This window comes from Neurospora tetrasperma (assembly GCF_000213175.1).
Source record: "Neurospora tetrasperma FGSC 2508 unplaced genomic scaffold NEUTE1scaffold_81, whole genome shotgun sequence".
NCBI classification, from domain to species: domain Eukaryota; kingdom Fungi; phylum Ascomycota; class Sordariomycetes; order Sordariales; family Sordariaceae; genus Neurospora; species Neurospora tetrasperma.
The window spans coordinates 7,646,857-7,668,467 of NW_009799179.1; the positions used below are offsets into that span (position 1 = coordinate 7,646,857).

At 49.5% G+C, this 21,611-nt stretch overlaps 6 protein-coding genes across 6 annotated transcripts; 2 read left to right on the plus strand and 4 right to left on the minus strand.

The window, feature by feature from the left end:
- Positions 1-2,290: 2,290 nt before the first annotated feature.
- On the minus strand, positions 2,291-3,727 carry NEUTE1DRAFT_92423 (uncharacterized protein; the record flags this gene model as incomplete). The annotated part of the gene is made up of 3 exons (XM_009858588.1): positions 2,291-2,986; positions 3,068-3,493; positions 3,556-3,727. 3 exons carry the CDS (start codon positions 3,719-3,721, stop codon positions 2,433-2,435), a joined length of 1,146 nt encoding a protein of 381 aa, XP_009856890.1.
- A 2,490-nt stretch (positions 3,728-6,217) lies between these two features.
- On the minus strand, positions 6,218-8,213 carry NEUTE1DRAFT_126618 (uncharacterized protein; the record flags this gene model as incomplete). Its single annotated transcript, XM_009858589.1, has 3 exons — positions 6,218-7,389; positions 7,442-7,689; positions 8,196-8,213. 3 exons carry the CDS (start codon positions 8,211-8,213, stop codon positions 6,342-6,344), a joined length of 1,314 nt encoding a protein of 437 aa, XP_009856891.1.
- Positions 8,214-11,063: 2,850 nt separating this feature from the next.
- NEUTE1DRAFT_126619 (xylosidase/arabinosidase) lies at positions 11,064-12,053 on the minus strand (the record flags this gene model as incomplete). The annotated part of the gene is made up of 1 exon (XM_009858590.1): positions 11,064-12,053. One exon carries the CDS (start codon positions 12,051-12,053, stop codon positions 11,064-11,066), a length of 990 nt encoding a protein of 329 aa, XP_009856892.1.
- A 974-nt stretch (positions 12,054-13,027) lies between these two features.
- NEUTE1DRAFT_133713 (uncharacterized protein) lies at positions 13,028-16,600 on the minus strand (the record flags this gene model as incomplete). Its single annotated transcript, XM_009858591.1, has 1 exon — positions 13,028-16,600. The coding sequence occupies one exon, from the start codon at positions 16,598-16,600 to the stop codon at positions 13,028-13,030; it is 3,573 nt and encodes a 1,190-aa protein (XP_009856893.1).
- Positions 16,601-18,662: 2,062 nt separating this feature from the next.
- NEUTE1DRAFT_92433 (glucosamine 6-phosphate N-acetyltransferase) lies at positions 18,663-19,469 on the plus strand (the record flags this gene model as incomplete). Its single annotated transcript, XM_009858592.1, has 2 exons — positions 18,663-19,043; positions 19,165-19,469. 2 exons carry the CDS (start codon positions 18,751-18,753, stop codon positions 19,403-19,405), a joined length of 534 nt encoding a protein of 177 aa, XP_009856894.1.
- Positions 19,470-21,245: 1,776 nt separating this feature from the next.
- NEUTE1DRAFT_143079 (uncharacterized protein) lies at positions 21,246-21,505 on the plus strand (the record flags this gene model as incomplete). Its single annotated transcript, XM_009858593.1, has 2 exons — positions 21,246-21,304; positions 21,373-21,505. 2 exons carry the CDS (start codon positions 21,246-21,248, stop codon positions 21,503-21,505), a joined length of 192 nt encoding a protein of 63 aa, XP_009856895.1.
- Between the last annotated feature and the right edge of the window lie 106 nt (positions 21,506-21,611).

Here is a 21,611-nt window from a genome sequence, read left to right on the forward strand (position 1 = left end):
GGGTTACTGAGGAAATTGGATCGAGGATAGTGTGGTAATGGACTGGCTGGCTGGCTGGCTGATGGTGAAGGTTTTGAGGGAAGGGTGGTTGTGGATGGGGTTATGTCCAGTCTTGGGCACCCTCAGGCTCGACTCTGATGGTTGGTATTGGAGTTTGGTTCCTCTTGAGATACAGGATGAGATATCTTATTGCGGGACATCTGGGTTGGGTCTTCGCGACGGCTTATCATTTCACGGATCGACGATACTTCACTTTCTCTCGTGTGTGAATGTGGAGAGCGGATCATGGGATGTGATTCACGGATCTATGAGATGTTATTGGGGAAATGGGGGCTGCCATGGGCTGGCTGGCTGGCTGGCGGTGAGGGCGTCGGGGCGATGATGGATGTGATTATACCCAGTCTTGAGTATCCCCGAGGCCCAAGTATTGTTGGTTGGCTGAAGTTTGGATCTCTGGATGAACAGGACGTGCTTCCCGTGTTTTTTTTTTTTTTTTTTTCTTTTCCCCCCCCCCTTCTACGCACATCTACATTGGCTTTCAGACGTCCTAAGCGATGGAGCTTGGGAATTTCTGTGATGTCCCGTCGTGAGATGGGGGAAGAAGACGGGCGTTACCAACATTCCATTGGGTTACTACTGGCCTATCGCTGATGTTGCCACGGTTCACAGACTTTTCAACATCGATGAAAGATGTCAATCCTAGTCATTTATGTGAGAATGATATGTGTTGACTCCGGCTGAAACAAGCCGTTGAGGACCGCGGAATGGCAGTTGAGCTCGAAGCAGGCTCAAGGCGGATAACCTGATCGTCAGACCACTCATTCACGTTCACCGTCCTCACTCAAGATTACTGCATGGGACATTCAGCTCGATTGATGGTGTTTGAATCCATGACTGGGAGAAGAGATGTCTTCTCATTTTGCCTAACATATGTCGTCCCGGGCGAACCGAAATGCCGAATCTGATCTTGACCAAACGGATGGTTGCTTGAAACAGTTGCGTTTCAGTTCCTCTTTTTCTTATCCAATAGCCTTAAAGTTTAGCAGCACAGCTGTTCGCCGACCTAGCTGTACAGGCGGCCAGCTACCTTGGTCGACGATTTTTTTTAGCCTATTCAAGAAAAAGCTTAGGAGGGAAGTGTCGTGAAAGCCTTACAGAGTGCCCTTGCTAGCTCTTGCATTAGGTTTGCAGCTCTAGTGCCCTACACCATGGACGACCACAATTGTCGGAAAACAGGACCGCGCTTTCCTTGCTCATGTCTATTGTATTGTCATGAGCGTAAGAAAAGGAGCGGCTGGCGGCGGTCACTCAGAATGATCTTGTGATTACCAACAGGTTTGCGTGGCGGCTTGGGTGGGAGAAAGGACAGGGTAAAACGTTCCGGTTCGGTTACTGCGCTATTGGTGATACAGTTTCGCCGATACTATCTCACGGCTTATGCTGGCGAGCTGACAAGCAGTGTCAAAATTGAGATGGAGGAGGCGGATCAGCTTCCAGCGGCCAACAGCCATCAGCTGGGTTGGAGTCGTTCGTGTCTTGCATACCTAGCAATCTCGCAATGAATTTCGAATGACGTGAGAGTCCAGTTGCTGTGGTACATCCCTCAATGTCGCCAAGTGCTCCTAGCTACCTCTACCGTCTCTACGCCAGGAAGGCCACATCGGTGTTTCTCGGTTTCGGTTGAATTACTGGATGATTTCGTCAACATTCTTACCCTCCTCTCCTTATTGGAGGACGCCTCGTGTTCCTTGCGCGTCCAACTAACCGAAGCATTGGTGAGGGAACATTGCATTGAGGCTGAGCAAATTCGCTAACCACACTCCCACACCATCGCCACATATGAATGGCACACTTCGAGGAACTATGTTTCTCCAAGCATACATATGGTGTAATAGTGGACCGAAAAATGGTGCCCTTTGGGTTGGGAAGCCTCGTCATCCTCCGCTGAAGTTCAGACATCGCGATGAGTAATTGTTGTGAAGAAGAATGGAAAAGAATGTAGGTAATTACTGGGCGATGAGAAGTCAAGGGGGGAAGATATCTATCTGCAAACGAAAAATGACAACCTGAGAATTGGACATGTCAAGGTAGTGGTGAACAGACATGTGACATATCAAAGAAATGGGATACACGACGAGATGTGTGAAGAAAGCAGCAAAACGCATAGTTAAGAGAAGTCAACCAAAACAAGGACACGGAAAACAGAAAGAGGAGAACTGCCGTGCTAGCTATCTGCCACCCTCTGAAGCTGTGAACACATGTCCGAAGCAATCCAACTAAAATTCCATGTGGTGGTGAAGGAATGACCCAACCGTAAGTTGCAAAGACAAAGCGATCGCTGGGAGTTGTAATAGAAACAGCGACCCTAAAGTCTCGTGGAAGAAAAAATCAACCAAGGACCCCAGAGATTCTTTAACGAACCAAATTCGACATCAAGTCCCATTAGCCTGCACTTGCTTCACCGGTTCCTTGAAGCATGCTTCATAGTAATACTCATCCAGTTTCCCGTGAAAATCCGGATGCACCCTCCCAATCTTCATGACCTTCAAATCATCCTCCACCGTAAACACCCTGCTACAATCCAGCCTCGCCAACGGGCTGATATTCTGTTTTCCTTCCTCCAAAATAACCGCGAGTGGCCCAAACACGATGCCCTCCTCCTTGTCCGGCTCCGCTGGCGGCACACTAGTAGAGTACAGCACGGCCAGGTGCTCGCCTCTGGCTCGGTTCTTGGCCATGGATTTTGCCCCTCCGTTAACGATGGCAAAGCACAGCGAGTGGTGCAGCTGCTTGCGAATTACCACGAACCACCGGAAATGCTCGTAGGGCTTTTCCTTGTTGTAGTTGGGGCAACTCTCGTGGCAGGCGAGCTCGGCGGGTCGGGCGCGAAGGGAGGCGGAGTAATCGCCCAAGGGCTCGAACCAGACAGTCTTGAAGATACGGCCCTTTGTAAAGAATCTTCGGGGTTTGTCGATTTTGAGGTACTCTGGTGATGGAGATGCGTCAGCTTACTCGAATGATGTATAGAATAGAGCTGGAAGATAAAGAAGGGGGTAAGATGACTTACGTGGTATCGAGATAGTAAGCGCTGCTGCCTGGTCGTTTGTGGTGTCGCCTGTTAAGGACATGGGGGGATCGATCTGAGTGTCTTTCTTTTGATACTGTGAGTATCGAAGCACTATCCCGTCAACAGGGACTTTCTCGCCGTGTATGCCCAATCCGCATTGTTCACAATTCATCGGGTCTTTTCGATGAACATAGTCCCTAATGCTAGAGTCTCTCTCCCACTTTAGGCGGACATAGTCCGTGGTGGGCTTCTTGTGTTTGACTGCTTTGGGCTGAATAGTTGATTGTGTTACACAATATGATGATGGCTCCGTAGGGACATTGTCATCACCAGGCGCAGTCGTGCCTGGGGTTGTCGACACCGTTGATAGTAATGTCTTTCCAGACGAAGTTCTGTCCGTGACATCTGCTACTTCTCTCGTTGTTTCTTCTATATGCTCGTTAGCTGTAAACCCTCGTATGCAAAATAAAATTCATGGGAATGAGGACCTTTGGGCAACGTAGGTTCTGACATCGGCGTGGGGATGTTTGTTGCAGTCCTTGAAACAGACATCTCCGAGCCTTTGAAACTTGATGATGTACGGGTCCTGGCTGTAGAATCTCGCTCTGACCCGTCGAAACTTGATGGCAAGCTGGTCCTAGCTGGAATATCCATCTCTTCTGAGCCTTCGAGACTTGGTTGATCTAGAGGTCTTTTAATTTGCATATAAATATCTGCATGAGGCGAGCTGTCAGAGTCCATCTTGATAAAGTGTTCAATCAGAAGCATAGGCGTGGATAGAGAATGATGACAAAGATGGTTTCTAGACCAGTAATAGTTGTTTCTAGACATTCCAAAATTTGGGAACGAGACGATTTTCGGCATTCAGGCAATATGTGTCAAAGATTGGCCTCATCCTCGCGCTTGGAATGAAAGCGATGGAAGGGACGAACCAAGTACAATCTGTCCCGAAAGCAACTATCTTAGTTGATGTGTCCTGTTGAGGAACTCAAGAAACCCCCATGATGGAGTAGCTTGGCGCCTGAAGATGATATGGTTGAAGATAGATATCTTCCGTTTTTCAATGTTTCAGGAAATTTGGGAGATAAGACGACTTAAGAACAATCAGAGAAAAGAGGGATGAATTGCAATGTGTCCCGTGTTTCTTTCATTTTGCTATTTTTTTTTGTGAGGAGGCGCAGGTTCTGTATGAGGTACAGTACCTGGTAGGTATTATCGTATGTATTTACGAGGTGCCTGCAGGAACGGGCTGATAATGTGGCTTGGCAATACGAGACGATGGTGTAAACTTGACTGACATCTAGCTGAAATTTCCATCGAAACTGGTCACAGCTTGCATCATTGAAGACTTTCAGCTTCCAGTATCTACGCTATGGATGTCGCAAACGCTGAGATTGAATCTGTTAATCAGTACTGGCTTCCTCATAATTGCCAACAGCTCGTGGGTTGCAGAGAAAATCAAGCTGCGGGGGAATTATCGTGTCTTCAGTTCTTCTGAAAATTGGCCATCGACCCCTCCTCCGTGAATCATGGAGATACTTTCAGTCGTCAACTCGTGTAACGGTACTTCTTAAAATTCTCAATATCATCCTCAGCCTCCAACACACATAATCGGCTTACCTAACGTTCAAACCATCACCCGGCCCTAGTGGTGGCAAGATTAGTACAGCTCAAGAATGCAGCCAGGCTAGTGGTTAGTTGTTTTGCAAGTTGACCAAACAAACGCGCGTGCTAACAGTATATTCAAATCCGTCCAAACGGATATAATTCCGTTGCGTATGATGTATACTCTTCACACGTCAACTCTCTGAGCCTAACAACAAAGCAGTTCTCGATAGGAATTTGATCAGTCAGGGCTGAGTTCACTGTTGGCGGTTATCGGACCTCATCATCACAATCCATCGCTTTCGAATTATGGAGAGCGGTCGTATCATAACTGAGTTACCACATAACCTTCGACGGAAGCCTCCCCGGTTATCCCATCTACGTTTTGAGGCGGAAAAAAAAAACAAGAAAAAAATAAAATAGAAAAAAGAAACGCAACAAATGGTGTGAAACGCAGCCACGGTATTTCATCACTCGAACCTTCAGATACTTTGTACCCAAAGTTCACTGTATTCAGAACCCGGCCTTACCGGCGTGCGGCGATGCATGCGGGTTCCCAGTAACCCGGTTAGCGGGCTGTGCCGGTCACGACTCTCCAGCCAGCCAGCCAGCCAGCCAGCCAAATGATACATGTGACTCAACCTCAACACATAACTTCAAAGCAGTCTTTCAAGTATGAAGCCTTCGCTTGGTAGTTGGTGAGAGACATCCACTAGGTATCAAGTCTTGTTCAGTCACCGCCAAATCTCCTCCTTCGGTCATAACAAGTGAACAGCCAGGAAAATAGGTAATCTGCTGAAAACGTCTATACACTGATACAGATTGTCTGTACACTGCTAACCATGAGCATTTGCCCAACGCCAATGTGTAAGCCTTGAATAGCGGCACTAAGAACCTGAGATCGTTGGCCGCCTCGGCCAGTGATATCTTCCGTTTCTCCTTATAAAAAGCCTTACACCATGATCCAGCCACGTCACACAATCCCGCGCTGCAGCATCCATGGGCCGTATCCGCCACCTCTAAACAATTGGAACTTGAAGAGACGATGTGCATCCGTTCAGCCTTATACGCCGAAGAAAGTGTTTGTCATAGGGTAGGTAGGATGCCCTGAGATAGTGATATGTTTGGCGAACAGAACTACTACGTTCAAATGTTGGTGGTGCAACGAAGGGGGCCATTGTGCGCTTTACTCCGTCGAAAAGAGATTGCAGCTTTTCCTCACCGAAGGAAACCTGCTTCTTGATGTAACATGAAGGTAGTCTTGGGGTCAAGGCTGGGTTACTTTTTCATCTAGTCGTACAGGTAGGTATGAATGGGGCTCCGGTGTTAAGACGTCTCATGGGGGTTTCTTAAACTCCGTCAACCAACCGCAAAGACTCAAACTTGGTAATGTACATCGTGTTGACCGTACATAGGTTATATTTTGTAGCGTCCAACTTAAAAACGTGAAAGTTCAAGATGACGGGAGGCTATCCACAATCACCAGCCATCCTGATGGACTTTGGTACTTCATATTCTCTACCGTGGAACAACGAAACCAAATGTGGTTGATAGGTATGTGATTGACTATAAAAAGGAAAGTGTTAAATCTCAATACAACAACTTGGTGAAAAGCCATGTCAACCTACTTCTCCCCTGAGCCTCCCTCACCCCAAACCCGGCACTCCACCTAGAACTCCCTATATTCAGGAGGCGGCTCATGATCTCCCTCCACCTCAAGCCCAAATCCACTCCCATGTCCATCAGGAATAGCAGCCGAGTTTACTTCAAGTTCAGTCGGGTGGGATCGCCGTTGCCGCTGGTCTCCATGGAGAAAAGAAGAACTCCCTGCTGCACCCGACCCACCACCCGTATATTGCAAAGCCTCTTCTTTTGTCTCACCCTTAGGCTTTCCACCTTTGGAGTCAATATCTCCACTTTCAACTGCATGCGCACCACGGGGATTTCCATCGTTATTGATGGGAGGAAGTTTCGACCTAGTGGATGAAATGGGCGGCAGGGTCAATAATCCGGCGGCTGCGGCGGCCGAGCTTACGCGGGGTGGAATATGGACTGAGAGGGGCAAACCGGGCGTGAAGTCTGAATTTATACCGTTGCTGTGCCCATGCGTGCCAACATTGTGGAGGCCGAATGACTGCTGGAGCTGTCGAAGATACTGAGCTTGTTGAGCAGCATCTCCGCTATTCTTGGCACCAGCGGCGGCCACATGATCCAATGCTGTCGGTTTTCCGTTTTGTCCGAACGTGTCCAGTTCTTGTGGGGGGAATTGGAATAACTGTTCATCTGAGCCGTGGTGACCGTCCCATATACCAGGGTAATTGTCGTTGTCAGCTAGTTGCGCGGCTCTTCTTAATCTCGCAATCTTCCGCTTTCTCCGCCGTAGCCAGAACCAGATGATGGCTGCGAGAGCCGTGCTAATTGTGATGCTAATACCAAGGGCAATACCAATGTAACTACCGATAGAAAGGGCTTTCGGATTGTCGACAGGGTAGTGGCGAGAGAAAACTACGTTGTTGACGGCGGACGTAGGTAGTGAATCGATGTCATTAGGGTCATCATTACCACCATCACCAGCGCTACCAGTAACACTGACGTTCGTGGCAATCGAATTATATGCAGCCGCGACATGGGTTATGGGTGGAATGCTGGCTGTGCTACCGAGAGGGCTCCAGCAAGGTGTTTGGCCACCGATGGCGGACGTGAAGAAAAAGTATCCGCTGTTCATCTTGTTAGAAATTGGAAGAATGCAGGTAGACAGGGGATACTTACGCTGGGCAGCAACCACCCGAAACAGAATAGTAGTCATCCGGGCATTGTTTCAGTTTTGCCGAATAACCACGAGCAGGTTGGGGATAGTTGTCGCCACGCTTGTGTTCGATCTCAATTTCGGGCTCTACCTCTACGTTGACAGTGGCAGAAAATGAGTTCGTTGCAGAATTTGCAGCGACTGGCCATGGGCAACACTGAGGCCGGTCGTCGTTACAGCCTTGGAAGCCGGCATAGTAAATGGTGTAACCCTCGTTCGCGCCCACAAGAGTGAAATCCGTCGATGTACACTCGCCGGAAAGAAGAGAACCCGATCCTGTATAAATCGGGTCATTGACTCGAGTAAGAGGGGCGTGATCCTCACCACTGACTGCATATACAACATCAGGTTTGCTATTTCCACACGATATCAGTATGTTTTCTGTTCGAGTTGATTAGTTCAGGGGGTCACTTGAACTTACGTGAAGCTTACGTCGACGGTCCGTCTAATGATCTGGTTAGCAGAAAGAAAGAACCCTCGGCATAACGAAAAGTTCATGAAGAAAAACAGAGAAAGGTGAAATAAAGAGGTGAACAGGGAAAGAAGACACGTAAGAAGATCAGAAAGATTGGATGGATAGCTTACGGCTGTGACATTTCCGCCATCACGGACGGAGGAGGAGTATCTCCACACCAGTTTTGATACCAATTCAGTTGCCAATCTGGACGACTGATGTTAGCTCGTATTTCGCGGCTAAAGTGCTGTAAAACTACTTACTGTCGCCACCATATCCATCATTCCAACAATTAGGGTCGTCATTCTCAGCTTGGGACATGCACTTGAAAAACTTCTTTGCATGTTCGCAGAAGCAACCCCAACCCGCCGTCATTCCCCAGGTGTTGACGCCGTTGTCGCTTTGACAAGTTTGATCCCCGCGCATGTAGGGGCCAGCGCAAGAATAGAATTGATTAGCCTAGAGGGAGTTAGAAAGGCTGTCCCGCGGCATAGAAGAAGACATTCACATACATGACACGGCCTAGATGTCGCGCCCCAGCCTCGTCCTGGCCAACGATCAGGGGGGAACTTTTCTGGCCAAAAGTCTGCTGGCCAAAAATCTGTTTGGCGAGGCTTCAAAGCGGCTTCATAGTCCTTGCCCGGCAAGGCTGACTTTGCCGTTGCTGTTGACAATGCTGGCGGTATAGGTGAAGCTGCGGGCAGCAACGTGATGGCAGATGTAGCTAACATGGCATGAGCGTTAAGACCTAGATGGGAAGAAAAGACATATCAGAATGGAGATATCTGGCGCCGTCAAGCTTTTGTAGCATTACCGGCTTGCGAGTTTTCAACCTCGTGAAGAAAGCACATTGTTCGGTTTTGGTTTGGGAACAACATCCGAACTACTCGAAACTCAAGTGGTGTGGCTGAGGCAATCTAGACATCGAATGTCAGGCACATCAAACCTGGCACTCAAAAGGCAATGCATTGCTGTCGCGGAGTTGGCAGGTCGCAGTAGACGCGAGGTTGCTGCAGAGGTAAACATCTTGCACCCGTTGCTTTGTCGTGATAAAAGGAGGCCTCGATATCCATATCAAGCAGAGGATAAAAGCTGAGTTGCTCGAAGGCATGGCTGGTGTAGGGTGGAGGAGGCGCACTGAAGACACTGGCATCTGTTAGCCATACTTTGAGCCTTTGTATCTGTGAAGAGAACGAGCGGCTCTTTATCGGGGCCCTGGCCTGGACAGATCTTGGCTTAATGTGACCGACAAAAGAGGTCAAATTCACAAGTTGAACTTGAGAGTCGACGTCTGACATTTGATGGGCTGTGTTAACTGGAGAGTTTTGATTGCATGGTGCGTGGACTTGCTGTCCAGATGACGTTCAGCACCGCAGTGCTTCTGCAACCCAATCTTCCGGTCGTCATAGCCCTATCGCAAAGTGTAAACGGCTAGATATGTGCAGTCTCTTGCAGAAATAGCCTGCTCCAGATGAGAAACCGAGGGATTCAAGATGTCATCATGAGGCCATGATTCCAGGTGAGGTGCCTTGGGGTTCGGGTTCGGGTCCGGGTTCGAGAAGATACTCGTTACGCACACCAGGAACGTGTTTCGCGAGATGGTGTTTGTAAACATGAAGTCGTAGAGAGAGCGAGACGAGAGAGTTCATCAGCGGGCGGGAGACCTTGTGGTCTCCTGATAAGATACCTACCTGCGCACTCCCATAGCGCGCCACCACGGTCTGTGAAAATGGTCCTGGGTATGAACTTAGTGCGATTGGATTCTTTTTATATAGAGGGAAAATTTTACAGTTTGAAAATCATACTAGGTATAATCACTTACTCAAAATGATAAAATTCAAAGAAATAGCTTTTTATATAAAATATTTTATTTGCAAAAATTATCTTGGGAATTATTTTGGATAGACTTAATTTTTGAATAGTAATATAATTTTGAGAAAAAGGATTATTTTACACTTATTATAAAAGCTTTTAATATACTAAAATAATATTATACTATTTAATACTTTTTAATAATCATCTTTTTTAATTAACTTTAAATTTAATAAATATTTTCTATTAGTAGAATTTTACACTTATACTTATTAAATAAGCTTAGTAATTTTACAATTGTATTCTCTTAAAAGAATTTACAATTATACCTCATTATTAACCTTAGAATTTTACAGTTAAAAACTCTCAATATAATTAAATAAGATATTTACACTTATATTAAAGTTATTCTCCTCTAATACTAAATATCCTCTTTATAATTAGAAAAAAATAAACTTTTTCCTTAGAAATAACTATTTGGCTAAGTGGCCAAGTAGTTAATGAAGTAGTTCTTCATTATCAGGTCCGCATTCAATTCCTTGTTGTAGTTGAATTCTTGAAATTATTCTTACATATTTACTATATGTGAAAAAAAAAAAAAAAACTTCTACCTGCTTTACTATAATATAATTTCCAATCAAATTTTTTAAATATTCTAATTTGGGTTAGGGATTAACTTATTAAAGTACAATAGTCCTATCTAATTGAAAATGAATTTATATTTCAAAATGAACATTAGTATTAAAATAAAGTATTAAAGAAGTTAATCTAACAATGAGAAAATAAATATCGATATATATTAATTTTACTAATTAACTTATATTCTTTACTAAAATTATCTAATACTAAAATAATAAACTTTTACAGTTTATGAACTTTTATTAAAATGTACCTGTAGGTACTTTTACAACCAAAATCTCGTACAACTGTAAAATTATACTCAAGATCATTTTCTATATGTAGGGTGGCGCGCTATGGTCAATATGCAGTTGCGGGCCGTACCTTCCCTACTTGTAAACTTGACGCCGAGCGGGGACTGAACCGTCGGGTCATTTCCATGTCAGTCGCTCATTCTTCACAAAAAGCCAGGAGCAGAAAAGGGTCGTCTTCAGGAACCTTCACCAGCAAGCAATCAATTGCACCCTCTTATTACCAGGACATCAGCCTGCAATGGCCGAAACCGTCATGTCAGCCCGAAACCCTTCGAGCATGCGCTCATGGATGGACAAGCTTGGGTATGTCCAGAAAGAAACCATGATACAGAAGGATAGTCTGACTACTAATAATTCGCCCATACCCATCCCCATCCCCATTACACTTTACTTCCCAGCCGGCTGCTTTTCCCCACAAATCCTCCCCTCCTCATCAAAGAAGATCTCCTTAACCTTCACGCTTCTCAAATGATCCACTCCTTTGCTCAGTTCACAGTCATGATGGAACAACCACCACCTATCACTCTTCTCCGGGAACTCCATAATCGAGTGATGCGTCGTCCACCCCAGCACCGGCTCTAGAATCCTTCCACCATAGGTAAACGGTCCATAAGGCGAGTCGCCCACGGCGTAGCACAGGAAATGCGTGTCGCCCGTCGAGTAAGAAAAGTAGTACTTGCCGTTCCTCTTATGCATCCACGCGGCCTCAAAGAAGCGACGCTCATGATCGTCCGCGTCCAGCGGCTCGCCCGTCTCGGGAGCCAGGATGGTCACCTCGCGCACACCCTCCTCCTCGTCCGCAAACTCCAGCATGTCCTGCGTCAACCTGCCTACACGAGCTCCCAAGGACTTGACGCCCTTGCCCGTGGGTTCCTTGGGCCCTTGCCACTCGGCGTCAAACACGTTGTTTCCCTTTTGGTAGCACTGCAGCTGTCCACCCCACAGTCCACCGAAATACAAGTAAGCCTCGCCATCATCATCAACAAACGTGGCGGGATCGATCGAGTACGATCCCTTGATCGGCTCCGGCTGGGGAGTGAATGGGCCTTCGGGCTTGTCACCAACGGCGACGCCGATGCGGAAGATGCCCTGCTTGTCACGAGCGGGGAAGTAGAGGTAGTAATTGCCGTTCTTGGAGGCGGCGTCGGGAGCCCAGAGCTGCTTGGATACCCAAGGAACGTCTTCGGTCTTGAGGACGACGCCGTGGTCGGTTACGGGACCCTGGGGGTCCAGGGAGGGAGTGGAGAAGACGTGGTAGTCAGCCATGTCGTACTGGTCGCCATTGTCGTTGAACTGGATGTCGGTCTCGCGGTCGTGCGAGGGGTAGATGTACACGCGCCCGTTAAAGACGTGGGCGGAGGGGTCGGCGGTGTACATGTGTGTAATTAGGGGCGCCATGTTTTTCTTTTGTTCGTTTGTTTTGGTTGTGATCTTCGCCCGTGTAAGAGGGTGGAGTAAACAAACGGTTTTTGGCGGGGGAGGGTATGGGGGAAAAGTTGGGGTAACTTCCACTTCAGTGTGGGGTGAGGAAATGCGGGGGAGAACCGCTGGGGTAAAAGTTTGGATGAGATGAATGAGGCAAAGGCTGGCTGGAGGAGAGAGAAAGAACCACAGGATCAATCTGCAGGAACAAGATCCGTTAAATATTATGACTTGACCCAGGGATTCGGGTAGTCTTCTCCATCACCACCACCACCATCAGGTTAAATCGAACGGGACATGAAGCCGAATGATAACACATGTGCGGATGCAGGTTCCATGTTGGAGGGTTACTTTTTCCCTATTTATCCCCATTTAACCGTGACGCCAGTAACCCGGACAAGAGCCGGTGTGCCGTGCTAGGCGCGCCGTGGAAGCCCCCTCATTCGCGAACTGGCCGCTTCAAGGCGAAATCCCACATGGTCCATCCTCAACCCTCCCCATCGTGGTCTGAGTGGTCTGTTCAGGTAGGAAAAATTGAAAGAAGCTAGAATTTCCTGGATGAGTTGTGGGCGATCTTGAGGGGAAGAGTAGCCGAGAATGATTCGAGAGCGGGAGCTCAGCTGGGATGGAGGGGTCTCCATCTCTGGTTTTTTTTGTATGTCTGGAATTAACATAACCCTGTTGAGGCAGCAAAACCCATATTCCGTTCAAGGCCCTCAAGCACATTGCAATATTAGATTACTCCTCTGTTTTGTCCCGATTAGTTAGGTTATACTAGACAAGGTGAGTAATCGATGTGTTTCGTGTCATTCAACAGTCGTTATATACGCAAACAAACATGTGTCCCAAAATCATCAAGTCATATGTATCCCTCCCTCTCATCCACCCATCTCATCCCCCTCAAAGCCCTCCTTTCCAAATGAAAAAAATTATGCAGCATCCATAACCCCTGCCCTCAGTTTATTCAACGCATCCTCATACTTCCCGGGGCTATGATCCGTCAACATGCTCGTCCCAAACCTGACCTCCCTAAACCTGTGCTCCACATCCCTGATATACTTGAGTACAATTCTCTGCGCTGGCCTCCCCAAATGCCCTTCCTGTCCATCCAACAAGAACGCATCCCTTCTTAGGACTCTAGTACTCTCCACCACAAACACCTCCCCCGGGGGAAGAAGCTTATGGCTCATCATACTTGCCCTTAATACTTTCAGAGCGGCGTAAGCCCATTGGTCGTCATCCGAGAACTCAGGTCCTCTATCGCCACCGCTCCCTGGAGGAGAGGAAGAAGATGGCGATGATGGATCGCCTGCGCCGCCATGACCTGCGGCACCAGGATCATACTGCGACGACTGATTCCCTGCATACCACTTGTCCGCAATCCCCGTCTGAAAAGCCTCCCAAATCCGCTGACGCACCTCTACCTTGGCCTCGTTGTTATCCGTCTTAAACGCCAGCGCGACCGCCTGGAAATCATGCAACACTCCTAATGACAGATACGGAACCATGTCATTTCCATTGACGATGCTTGTAATCAATCCTCTTGTGGCCTTACACAGCGACGCAGACATGGTACTAGGCGGACCGTACGCGTACACGTGGACCGGTCTACCGGAGGGTAAGCAGACGTGTCGAGGCGGCTGGGCAGTTGCAAACCCGTCGACCAAAAAGTCGCCCAAGACGTGCGTGTGCGGATCAGCTGACGTGACGAAAGATGTGGAATTGCAACCCGGGGCGGGTTCAGAAAGCATGACGCCCAATAGGGCCGTGACGCCGCCGCCGAGGGAGTGGCCGGTGAGCACGAGGCCATAGTCAGGGAATTCTTCCAAGGCTTGTTTCAGGGTGTACAGGACGCGGCCATCGCCGCCATACAGCAAGCGCTTAGCGCTCGCGTGAATGCCCTTGTGTACTTTGTAAGCCTTGCCACGCCAGATGAGGTCGTCGTAGTCACATGTCATGTCGGCCAGGACGTCTTCGAAGCCGAGCGTGCCGCGACAGGCGAGTACTACCGCTTTGGAGTCATGATCGAGCGAGATGTAGTGCACCAGGGGCACACCCGTGTTGGTTGAGCCCGTGCCGTCCGACCCGCCTTGCGGGTCAACGAAGGAGGAGAGAAGGATGCTGCCGGCGTCGGATTCGGTGTGGTGTGCAAAGGAGCGTAATTCGTGGTGGGTCTCGGTATCCAAGGCGCGCAGGATCGGCATTTCTTTGGCGATGCCGAGCATTTTGAGGAAGTTGGAGCCATAGGAGGCGGAGGCAAAACGCATGAAGCGCGTAATGTTTCGCAGAAGATGGTGTTTGGGGAACATGCCGTCTACCATGCCAGCTTGGCGCAGTCCTCGCAGCGCTTCCGTGTTGCTGAATGCGCTTTTTTGAGGATCTCTGTACGGAATGAGAGATGATGTCGATTCGTGTGGCAGGGTATAGATGCTTGGTGTGTATCTTGACTTTACCCGTCTCAAGGTTTGGTATGATGGGAGACCGTACGAGTGGGAGAGGGCAGGGTCGGATGATCGAGGGTTAGCCACAGAGCCGGCGTCTTCGTTGTCAGTCTCGATTGCACACGGCGAAGGAGGCCTGGAGTGTCGAAAATCGTCGGCGGCCGAGATAGAATATGATTCGGTTTGTGAGTATACTGAGTCGCGGCGCCTCTCGTGAACAGAGATATAACTCGCACGCGATGGGGGCCGCATGTATTGAGACCTCTCTCCGTTCTTCCTCCCGAGGCTACTTGAGCTGCTCTTCGGAGAGACACCGGGTTCCTCTATCCTAGGAATTGAAGCGGAAGACTGGCGGGTAGCTGGGCGCGAAGAAGAAGGACGATGAGGAGCCAAAACCCGGACAGGGCTAGGTAAAGCAGACTTGTACTTTGGTGAAGTCTCAGGCTTGGTCAACCTTGTACTTCCCGAGCTTTGACTTTCTTTCTTCTTACGCGATGGGGTATCCGATACGAAAACATCTCTACTAAAGAACTTTCGAAACCCGCTCTTTTTCTCGATTGGTTTCCGCTTTGACTCGGCATCCTCTCTGCTTCTGGACGAGAAGGAACGATTGCCAGATGCTCGCGATATGGTCGTTTCCTGACGCTTGGTTGACGAGGAGGCTGTGGGTGGTATTCGAGGTCGCTTCTGATTTGCTGCGTTCTCACTCCGCTTTTTTGGCATTTGAAGTGACGGGATGCGACTCTTGGAAGAGCTGGAGGCAGCTGACGCAGAAGAGCCAGGACGAGGAGTGGCAGAATCTGGCAGGTGCTCTAGCGACCTGGTCGGTGCTGGAAGGAGGGCGTCGACTGTCGGCAATGAGCGTTCCGACATAGTCACGGTATCGTCGTCCAACTGCTCGACGTATCCGGTTACTTGGCTGATATCCCCATCCTCCTTGGTGATGGAATACCTTCTCTCCTGGTTGCGATTCAGCCGGTACACAACACGGCAGGCATGGGGGGTGTGGTCCGCCGCAGCCTGTGTCTGTGAGGAGACTTGACGGGTGTTCCTACTCTCCTCAATGAGTTCCACTCCAGGTGGCGGGGAGACCGGTATGTCGTGTATCGGTCCTTGAATATCGACGGTGATTGTTTTTGTGGTGTTTATCTTGGTGGTGATGGAAACCTTGGCATTGTCGCCGAGAGACCGTATTATTTGGTTCCTGATCCTTTCTTCTGCGTCTTCCTCGCTGTCGTGTGCATCGCTTCCGCTGGTGGGAGTCAGATCCTCTGTGAACTCACCGTCATGCACACCATAAACGCTTTCCTCGTGGACGTCGACCCGCATACCATCACTGAGAACTATAACATCCCAGATGACCTCTTCGATCTGATGCGCCCGTGTCTCCTCCTCAAGCGATCGCCGACACCATCTCTGCAAATAGGCCATACCGCAAAGTCCAAGCATCAAATCCATAACTCCCACTTGTTCGCCTTGTGCGCCAGTAGCTGGGTTCTGGAACTCCCTTCGTATAAGCGTGATGATGCTGGCCATGGCACGAGAAGAGTCAGTCGAGCCGAAGAACTGGTCCAAGGTGGAAAGAAGAAGCTGTGAGGTCTCGGACAACATGGCGATTGTTGTTCCAGTCACATGGAAGCCTGTGGTTGTCCAAAAGAGAATCTGACTCATGGTCCGATGTAGGTTTTCCAAACTTTTCTCCAACATATTCTCAGCCTCCTTTCTCCCATGTTCCGAAGAAGAACGAGCGATTGCGTCTCTGCCAGCCCTGCCGAGGATTCCTTCGAGGACAAAGCGACCCATTTCCAAGCTGGACAAGGTTGTCATCTTGGCAGCGTCGAAGCCATAGCCGGTCAAGAGAGTGCCCACCCGGAGGGCAAGACCAGTCGATCTGGTTGCGAAGCTGACGGCTCGGGCCACGGGGGAAGGCAGAAGAGTCCTTCCGGGGTTCGAAGGGGCAAGTTCCTGGAGCTGGGACGTGATGGAGTCGTCCGGGACGACAGCCAACCGCGCTCCCTCATAATCTTCGATATCTTCAACATCAAGCGCCGAGAATTCCATCGTACGCCGAGAGTGTTGAGGAGAGACTTTTTGGCGGGGTGTTATGGTGTGTGTGCAGAAATCGTGTCCGAGTTCTGTTACCGAGGTATATCGGACTCCCAACAATCTTGGCCGTCATCCGCCCAAAGGAGTCAACAAACAAATAAAATGATAAACTGAAGCAACAGACGACGGGTGTCAAAACTTTGCAAGAACAAGAGGGAAACGTGCAGCTAAAAACAATAAACGACCAAACTCTAGGTATATGTGAGCAAGATAGGCTGAATCAAACAGATGTTCGGGCACAAGGAGAGATGACATGTCAACTCCAAACCTAGGAAACATGTCGTCGAAGGTGGGCAGCGGCAAAGTACCTAGACATCGCCAGAAAACTACGAGTCGAAGACACCTGCCATCCGAATCCCACCCCGGTGGCCCCAGGGCCCCATTGTACGAGATGGTGGCGGCATGGACGAAGAGTTTGATAGGTGGTGAAGCTTGGGCCTGGACTTGATACTAACAATTCTTAAGTCATGAATCAGTCCAATGGATGACGGTGATGAAGATGAAGATGCGGGTACAGGGGAGACTAACAGACGGGAGTGCAGGTTCTAGCATCGACGTGATGCACAGATGGCGGTCATCTGCCCGTGGATAGCATCAGAGGGCAAGCGCTTTTTCGACCTTGATCCCTCCCCCCCAACCCGTTCCCCTAACCAGTAGTAAGGCAGCTGCAACTGTCCAGGGAGGCCTAACCCCGCGCTGCACGACATCAGAGTAACCTGTTCCTGGTAAGTTGGGCAGCCCTCGATATTGGATCATGTTAGTCATTGTTACAGTAGGGTTGTCATGTCTCGGGCGAGCATGCGACTGAGGACCCCTGGCAGGTCGATTATGGATGTTTTGTTACATATTTAAATTCCCAACCCGACTTGTCGAAGAGCGAGCAAGTCTGCGGACAGACCAGCAGGATGGAAGCAGCTAGAGAGCGGGAGAAAAAACAATCGATCGATGAAAGCTAGGGCCTTTTCTTTTGTTTTGGCGCCTCTTTTGCCCCTCAATCCTTTCCCAACAGTTTAGCTGTCAGCCCACCTTGCAACGCTCCAAGTTGTTGTGACGTTGACGTTCAGCGTTCAAGAGGGAGAATGACGGGAGTTCGAGATAAGAGACACCGCTCATCTGCACTCTGCAACCGACTGGTATGGGATGAAAGTATGCATGCAATCCCGCGCCGATCCAGTCACAAGCCTTGACATTTTGTCTGCATGGCCGATCCGTAGAGGTGCCCCTCTAGACATAGGCCGTCGTCGATTTTCAGCCGTATCAAAGTGTCCTTGCCTCAGGGACAATTCTAAGTAAAGGTTGAGAAAGTAGGTTATAGAGCGTCAATTGGCCGCAATTGGGGAATTTCGCTCAGTCCAGGTCCAATGCGCAAAGGTGGCGGCGGCAATGTCTCGTATCCTTTATCGTATTCCTTCTCTGGACGGCCGTAGCCTCGATAGATGAGCCGACTGCGCCTTCCGGGAAGAGGCATAATGACATGTGATGGCTTGGGTTCCTTTTTATTCGTTCCCCTCCACTGTTGATATTGAAGGTGATGTTGACTGGAACAAGGTATTGCCCTTGCTGCTGCTACGTTTGGCCATTAATGCGAAAACCATGGGTTAGCATGATCCAGGGCTGAAGTATGCCCCCTCAATAATGGAGATGGCGGGGCAGCTCAGCTCCTGTACAGCTGCTGGGCTGCATTGGCATGCGGTGAGAAAATGAAACTTCCAAGATCCCGCCCGTTGCGCCGCCGGCTCAATTCTTTTGTCGGCGTTTGCAAAATACTTTGTTAGACTGTAGTGACCTACCTTGCAGTCATCCATACGACAACTCCAAAGATTATAGTGTCCGAATTGTAACAATTGCGGGTGACAATCGTTTGGCTCGTGCTGGCCGTTCCTTACCTACCTCTATTCTTGAGTCCCCTACCGCCGCTGCCTGCTTCGGCTATTCCCGCCCGCTGAACATCTTCAGCGGAATAAGCGAATAGCGAGAGGACAAGTCAACAATCCGCCGCCTGGTCTCTTTGTCAACGAGCTCCCAATCGTTTCGCCAACCCAACAACACAAGCGAAGCGACGACATCCAAACGAAACGTCTCCCATATACCCTCATACCTCCGCAATGGCCGCCCCGAAAGAGCTGTTCTCCGCCGATCTCCTCTCCCCCGAGGTGCAATCAGCCCTCCCCGAGGGCTACAAGTTGCGCGCGCTTCGCCCAACTGACTATGACACTGGCTTCCTCGACTGCCTCCGCGTCCTGACCACGGTAGGCGACATTACCAAGGAGCAGTTCCAGGACCGTTACAACTGGATCTCGCGACAGGACGGTGGCTACTTCATTCTCGTCATTGAGGACACCAACAGCAGCCCACCCAGAGTGGTCGGCACCGGCGCCGTGTTGGTTGAGCGCAAGTTGTAAGTTGGCCTTGTCTTTGGACTTTTCTGCCTGCCAAAACAATGGGCGGCGCATCACCCATCCATCCCATCTCCCTTTGACTGACATGTCTTTCCCTTTTCCCCCTTCGAAAAAAAACAGCATCCACAATCTCGGGTCAGTCGGACACATCGAGGACATCGCAATCGCCAAGGACCAGCAGGGCAAGAAGCTGGGTCTCCGTATGATCCAGGCGCTGGACTTTATCGCCGAGAGGACGGGCTGCTACAAGACCATTCTCGACTGCAGCGAAGCCAACGAGGGCTTCTACGTCAAGTGCGGCTTCAAGAGGGCGGGTCTGGAAATGGCACATTACTATCAGAACACAAAGAGCAAAGCTTAGAATGCTGTTAAATTCTACAATAATCATGTTCTTTGCTTTTCTCGACTCGGTATGGAATGGAAATGCTGACTGACCTCTTTGGCTGCATCGGATGCGGCTTGGAGGGTGATTCGTGCGTGGCCGCCGTCTGTGTCGGAGCTTCTTTCAGCTGTACTCGGATCCGGCACAAACGATGCTGATTGATGACGCTACCCGAGACATGATTGAATCATGGCCATCGTAATCTTGATGATGACATACAACGAAGTAGGTAGTAGCTCTGGGGATCGCGAAGGGAACCGCATCACGTCTACGTAACCTCCAGTGGCCCTCCTTTACGTAGGTGGTACCTTTGGTATACGGCGTACAGCGATGGATGAAGTTGGGGCATTCCGTCCGTTGGCCATGGTGGCAGCAGTTGAACAGTTAATCGAGCATCCGTCGATCGGACATATCAGCGGCAGTTAACAGTTTCCAGATATCGCGACTTGCAAACAACAGTAATAAGCCCCTCTGCATTCCCTCTTGGGATTGGATATTTAAATCCCCCTTTTATTGTCCCTTCATTTCGCATGTGACCCTGGTTTGCAGGCGGTGTTCCTGGATTCCCGGTCCCAAAAGACGGCTTTATCCAGGGCTGCCAGGGAATGTGATCCGGCTGGTCAGTGCACCAACCAAGCTTGCATAGACTGGGTCAGCAGACCAGGATCGAGTGGAGGCACCGCTTCCAGTGGACCATCGAGGGACTTTTCGCCCTTCCACTGGACGTTCTGTGTTCCAAGCATGTCTTGGCAAATACCCCTTGATTCGGCATCTGACATGTGATTCTCGGAACCGACCACGTCAGGACCGGACACACGCCAATCACCAGTGGTGTAGTGGCTGCTAATAAACTCGAGACCGAATATTGGATCTTGAATGTCTCTTCTCCATCATTGCCCCCAAAACAGGCTTGTCAAAATCCACTCGCTTCTCTCCGCGCTAGAAGCCTCGATTTTGGAGGGCCATCAGACAAGAATCACTGCCATCTGGCTGCTCTGCAAGTCGGCTGCTGTGCGATGCTCGCTCAGATTTTCATCATCTTACATCTCTCTGAGCCCGGGAAACGACAACAACAATAACAACAACAACAACATGTCGGCTATGTCAGCTGCTGTGCCTCAACTGAGGCATTACAAGGCTTACCACATAGCGAGATGGTGTGTGCATTGTTTCGGCGTCCGGGAGACGCCTGCTTTTGTTTGCTGATGGATCTATCCGGGCCCTGTACCAGGAAGGGGAAAACGGGATCTCCCCGATGGACCATCTCATTAGACTAGGGATGTCCCATTCAGCATTGTAGGGTATGTAGTGTACATACACCAATGTACCCCACGAGGGAGGGAGACACACGTCCACCACGGGACCACCTCCCTGCTTTGGCTGTCATGGGTGAGCCGATCCCGTCACCGTCTTTGGTAATATGTCGAGCCATTCTAGTGTCTCGTTTCTTTTTCCCCACACCGGGCTTCCAGAATCCGGTATAATAACTCTGGCCCCCTCAAGTGTCTGGTCGGCTGACTAGACCTTCTTTTGTTTCTGAATCTTCTTCCATCTCATAATCCTTCGTACAAACTCGAAAAGCATAGCCCAAGTAACGGTCATATACCATTCACCAATCCTCGTTCCATCCGAACTCATACATACCCGGCCGGCATTTGACACCTGCCAGCACATTTGTCACGTCTGTATAAAGCACATCGGATATCCCCAACTGTCCGCCCACACGCCCACACGCAGCAACTGCAAGCGGGTGTCTCAACCTTGGTCGAAGCGACAGCATCATCCATACTTATAAAAGAAGCACATTCCGTCAGTCAAAATGGGCGAAGATCTTCACGCATCCATCACTCGTGTGCGCCTTGCTCTTCTTCAATCTCAGTTAGTTTAACTCATCCACCATCTAACGACCCTCTTGTGTTCCTCTCATCTTACACCAAATCACTTAGGGTCCGCGAGCACCCTGGCACTTCGCCCGTTCGCCGCCGCAGAAGAAGCATCTCGACGGCTGTGGCATACGCCGGATCCAAGGACGGAGTTCCTCTTTTCGCCAAGCAGAGGGTCGTTCGCGTTGCTCTCTGAGGAAGGCTTCATTTCTTTGATCATCTCATCTCTCGGCACTACTTTCTCTTTTCTTACAGCCTCTGTGGCCTTGGATTACTACTCTTTATTGGTCTGGCTCATATAA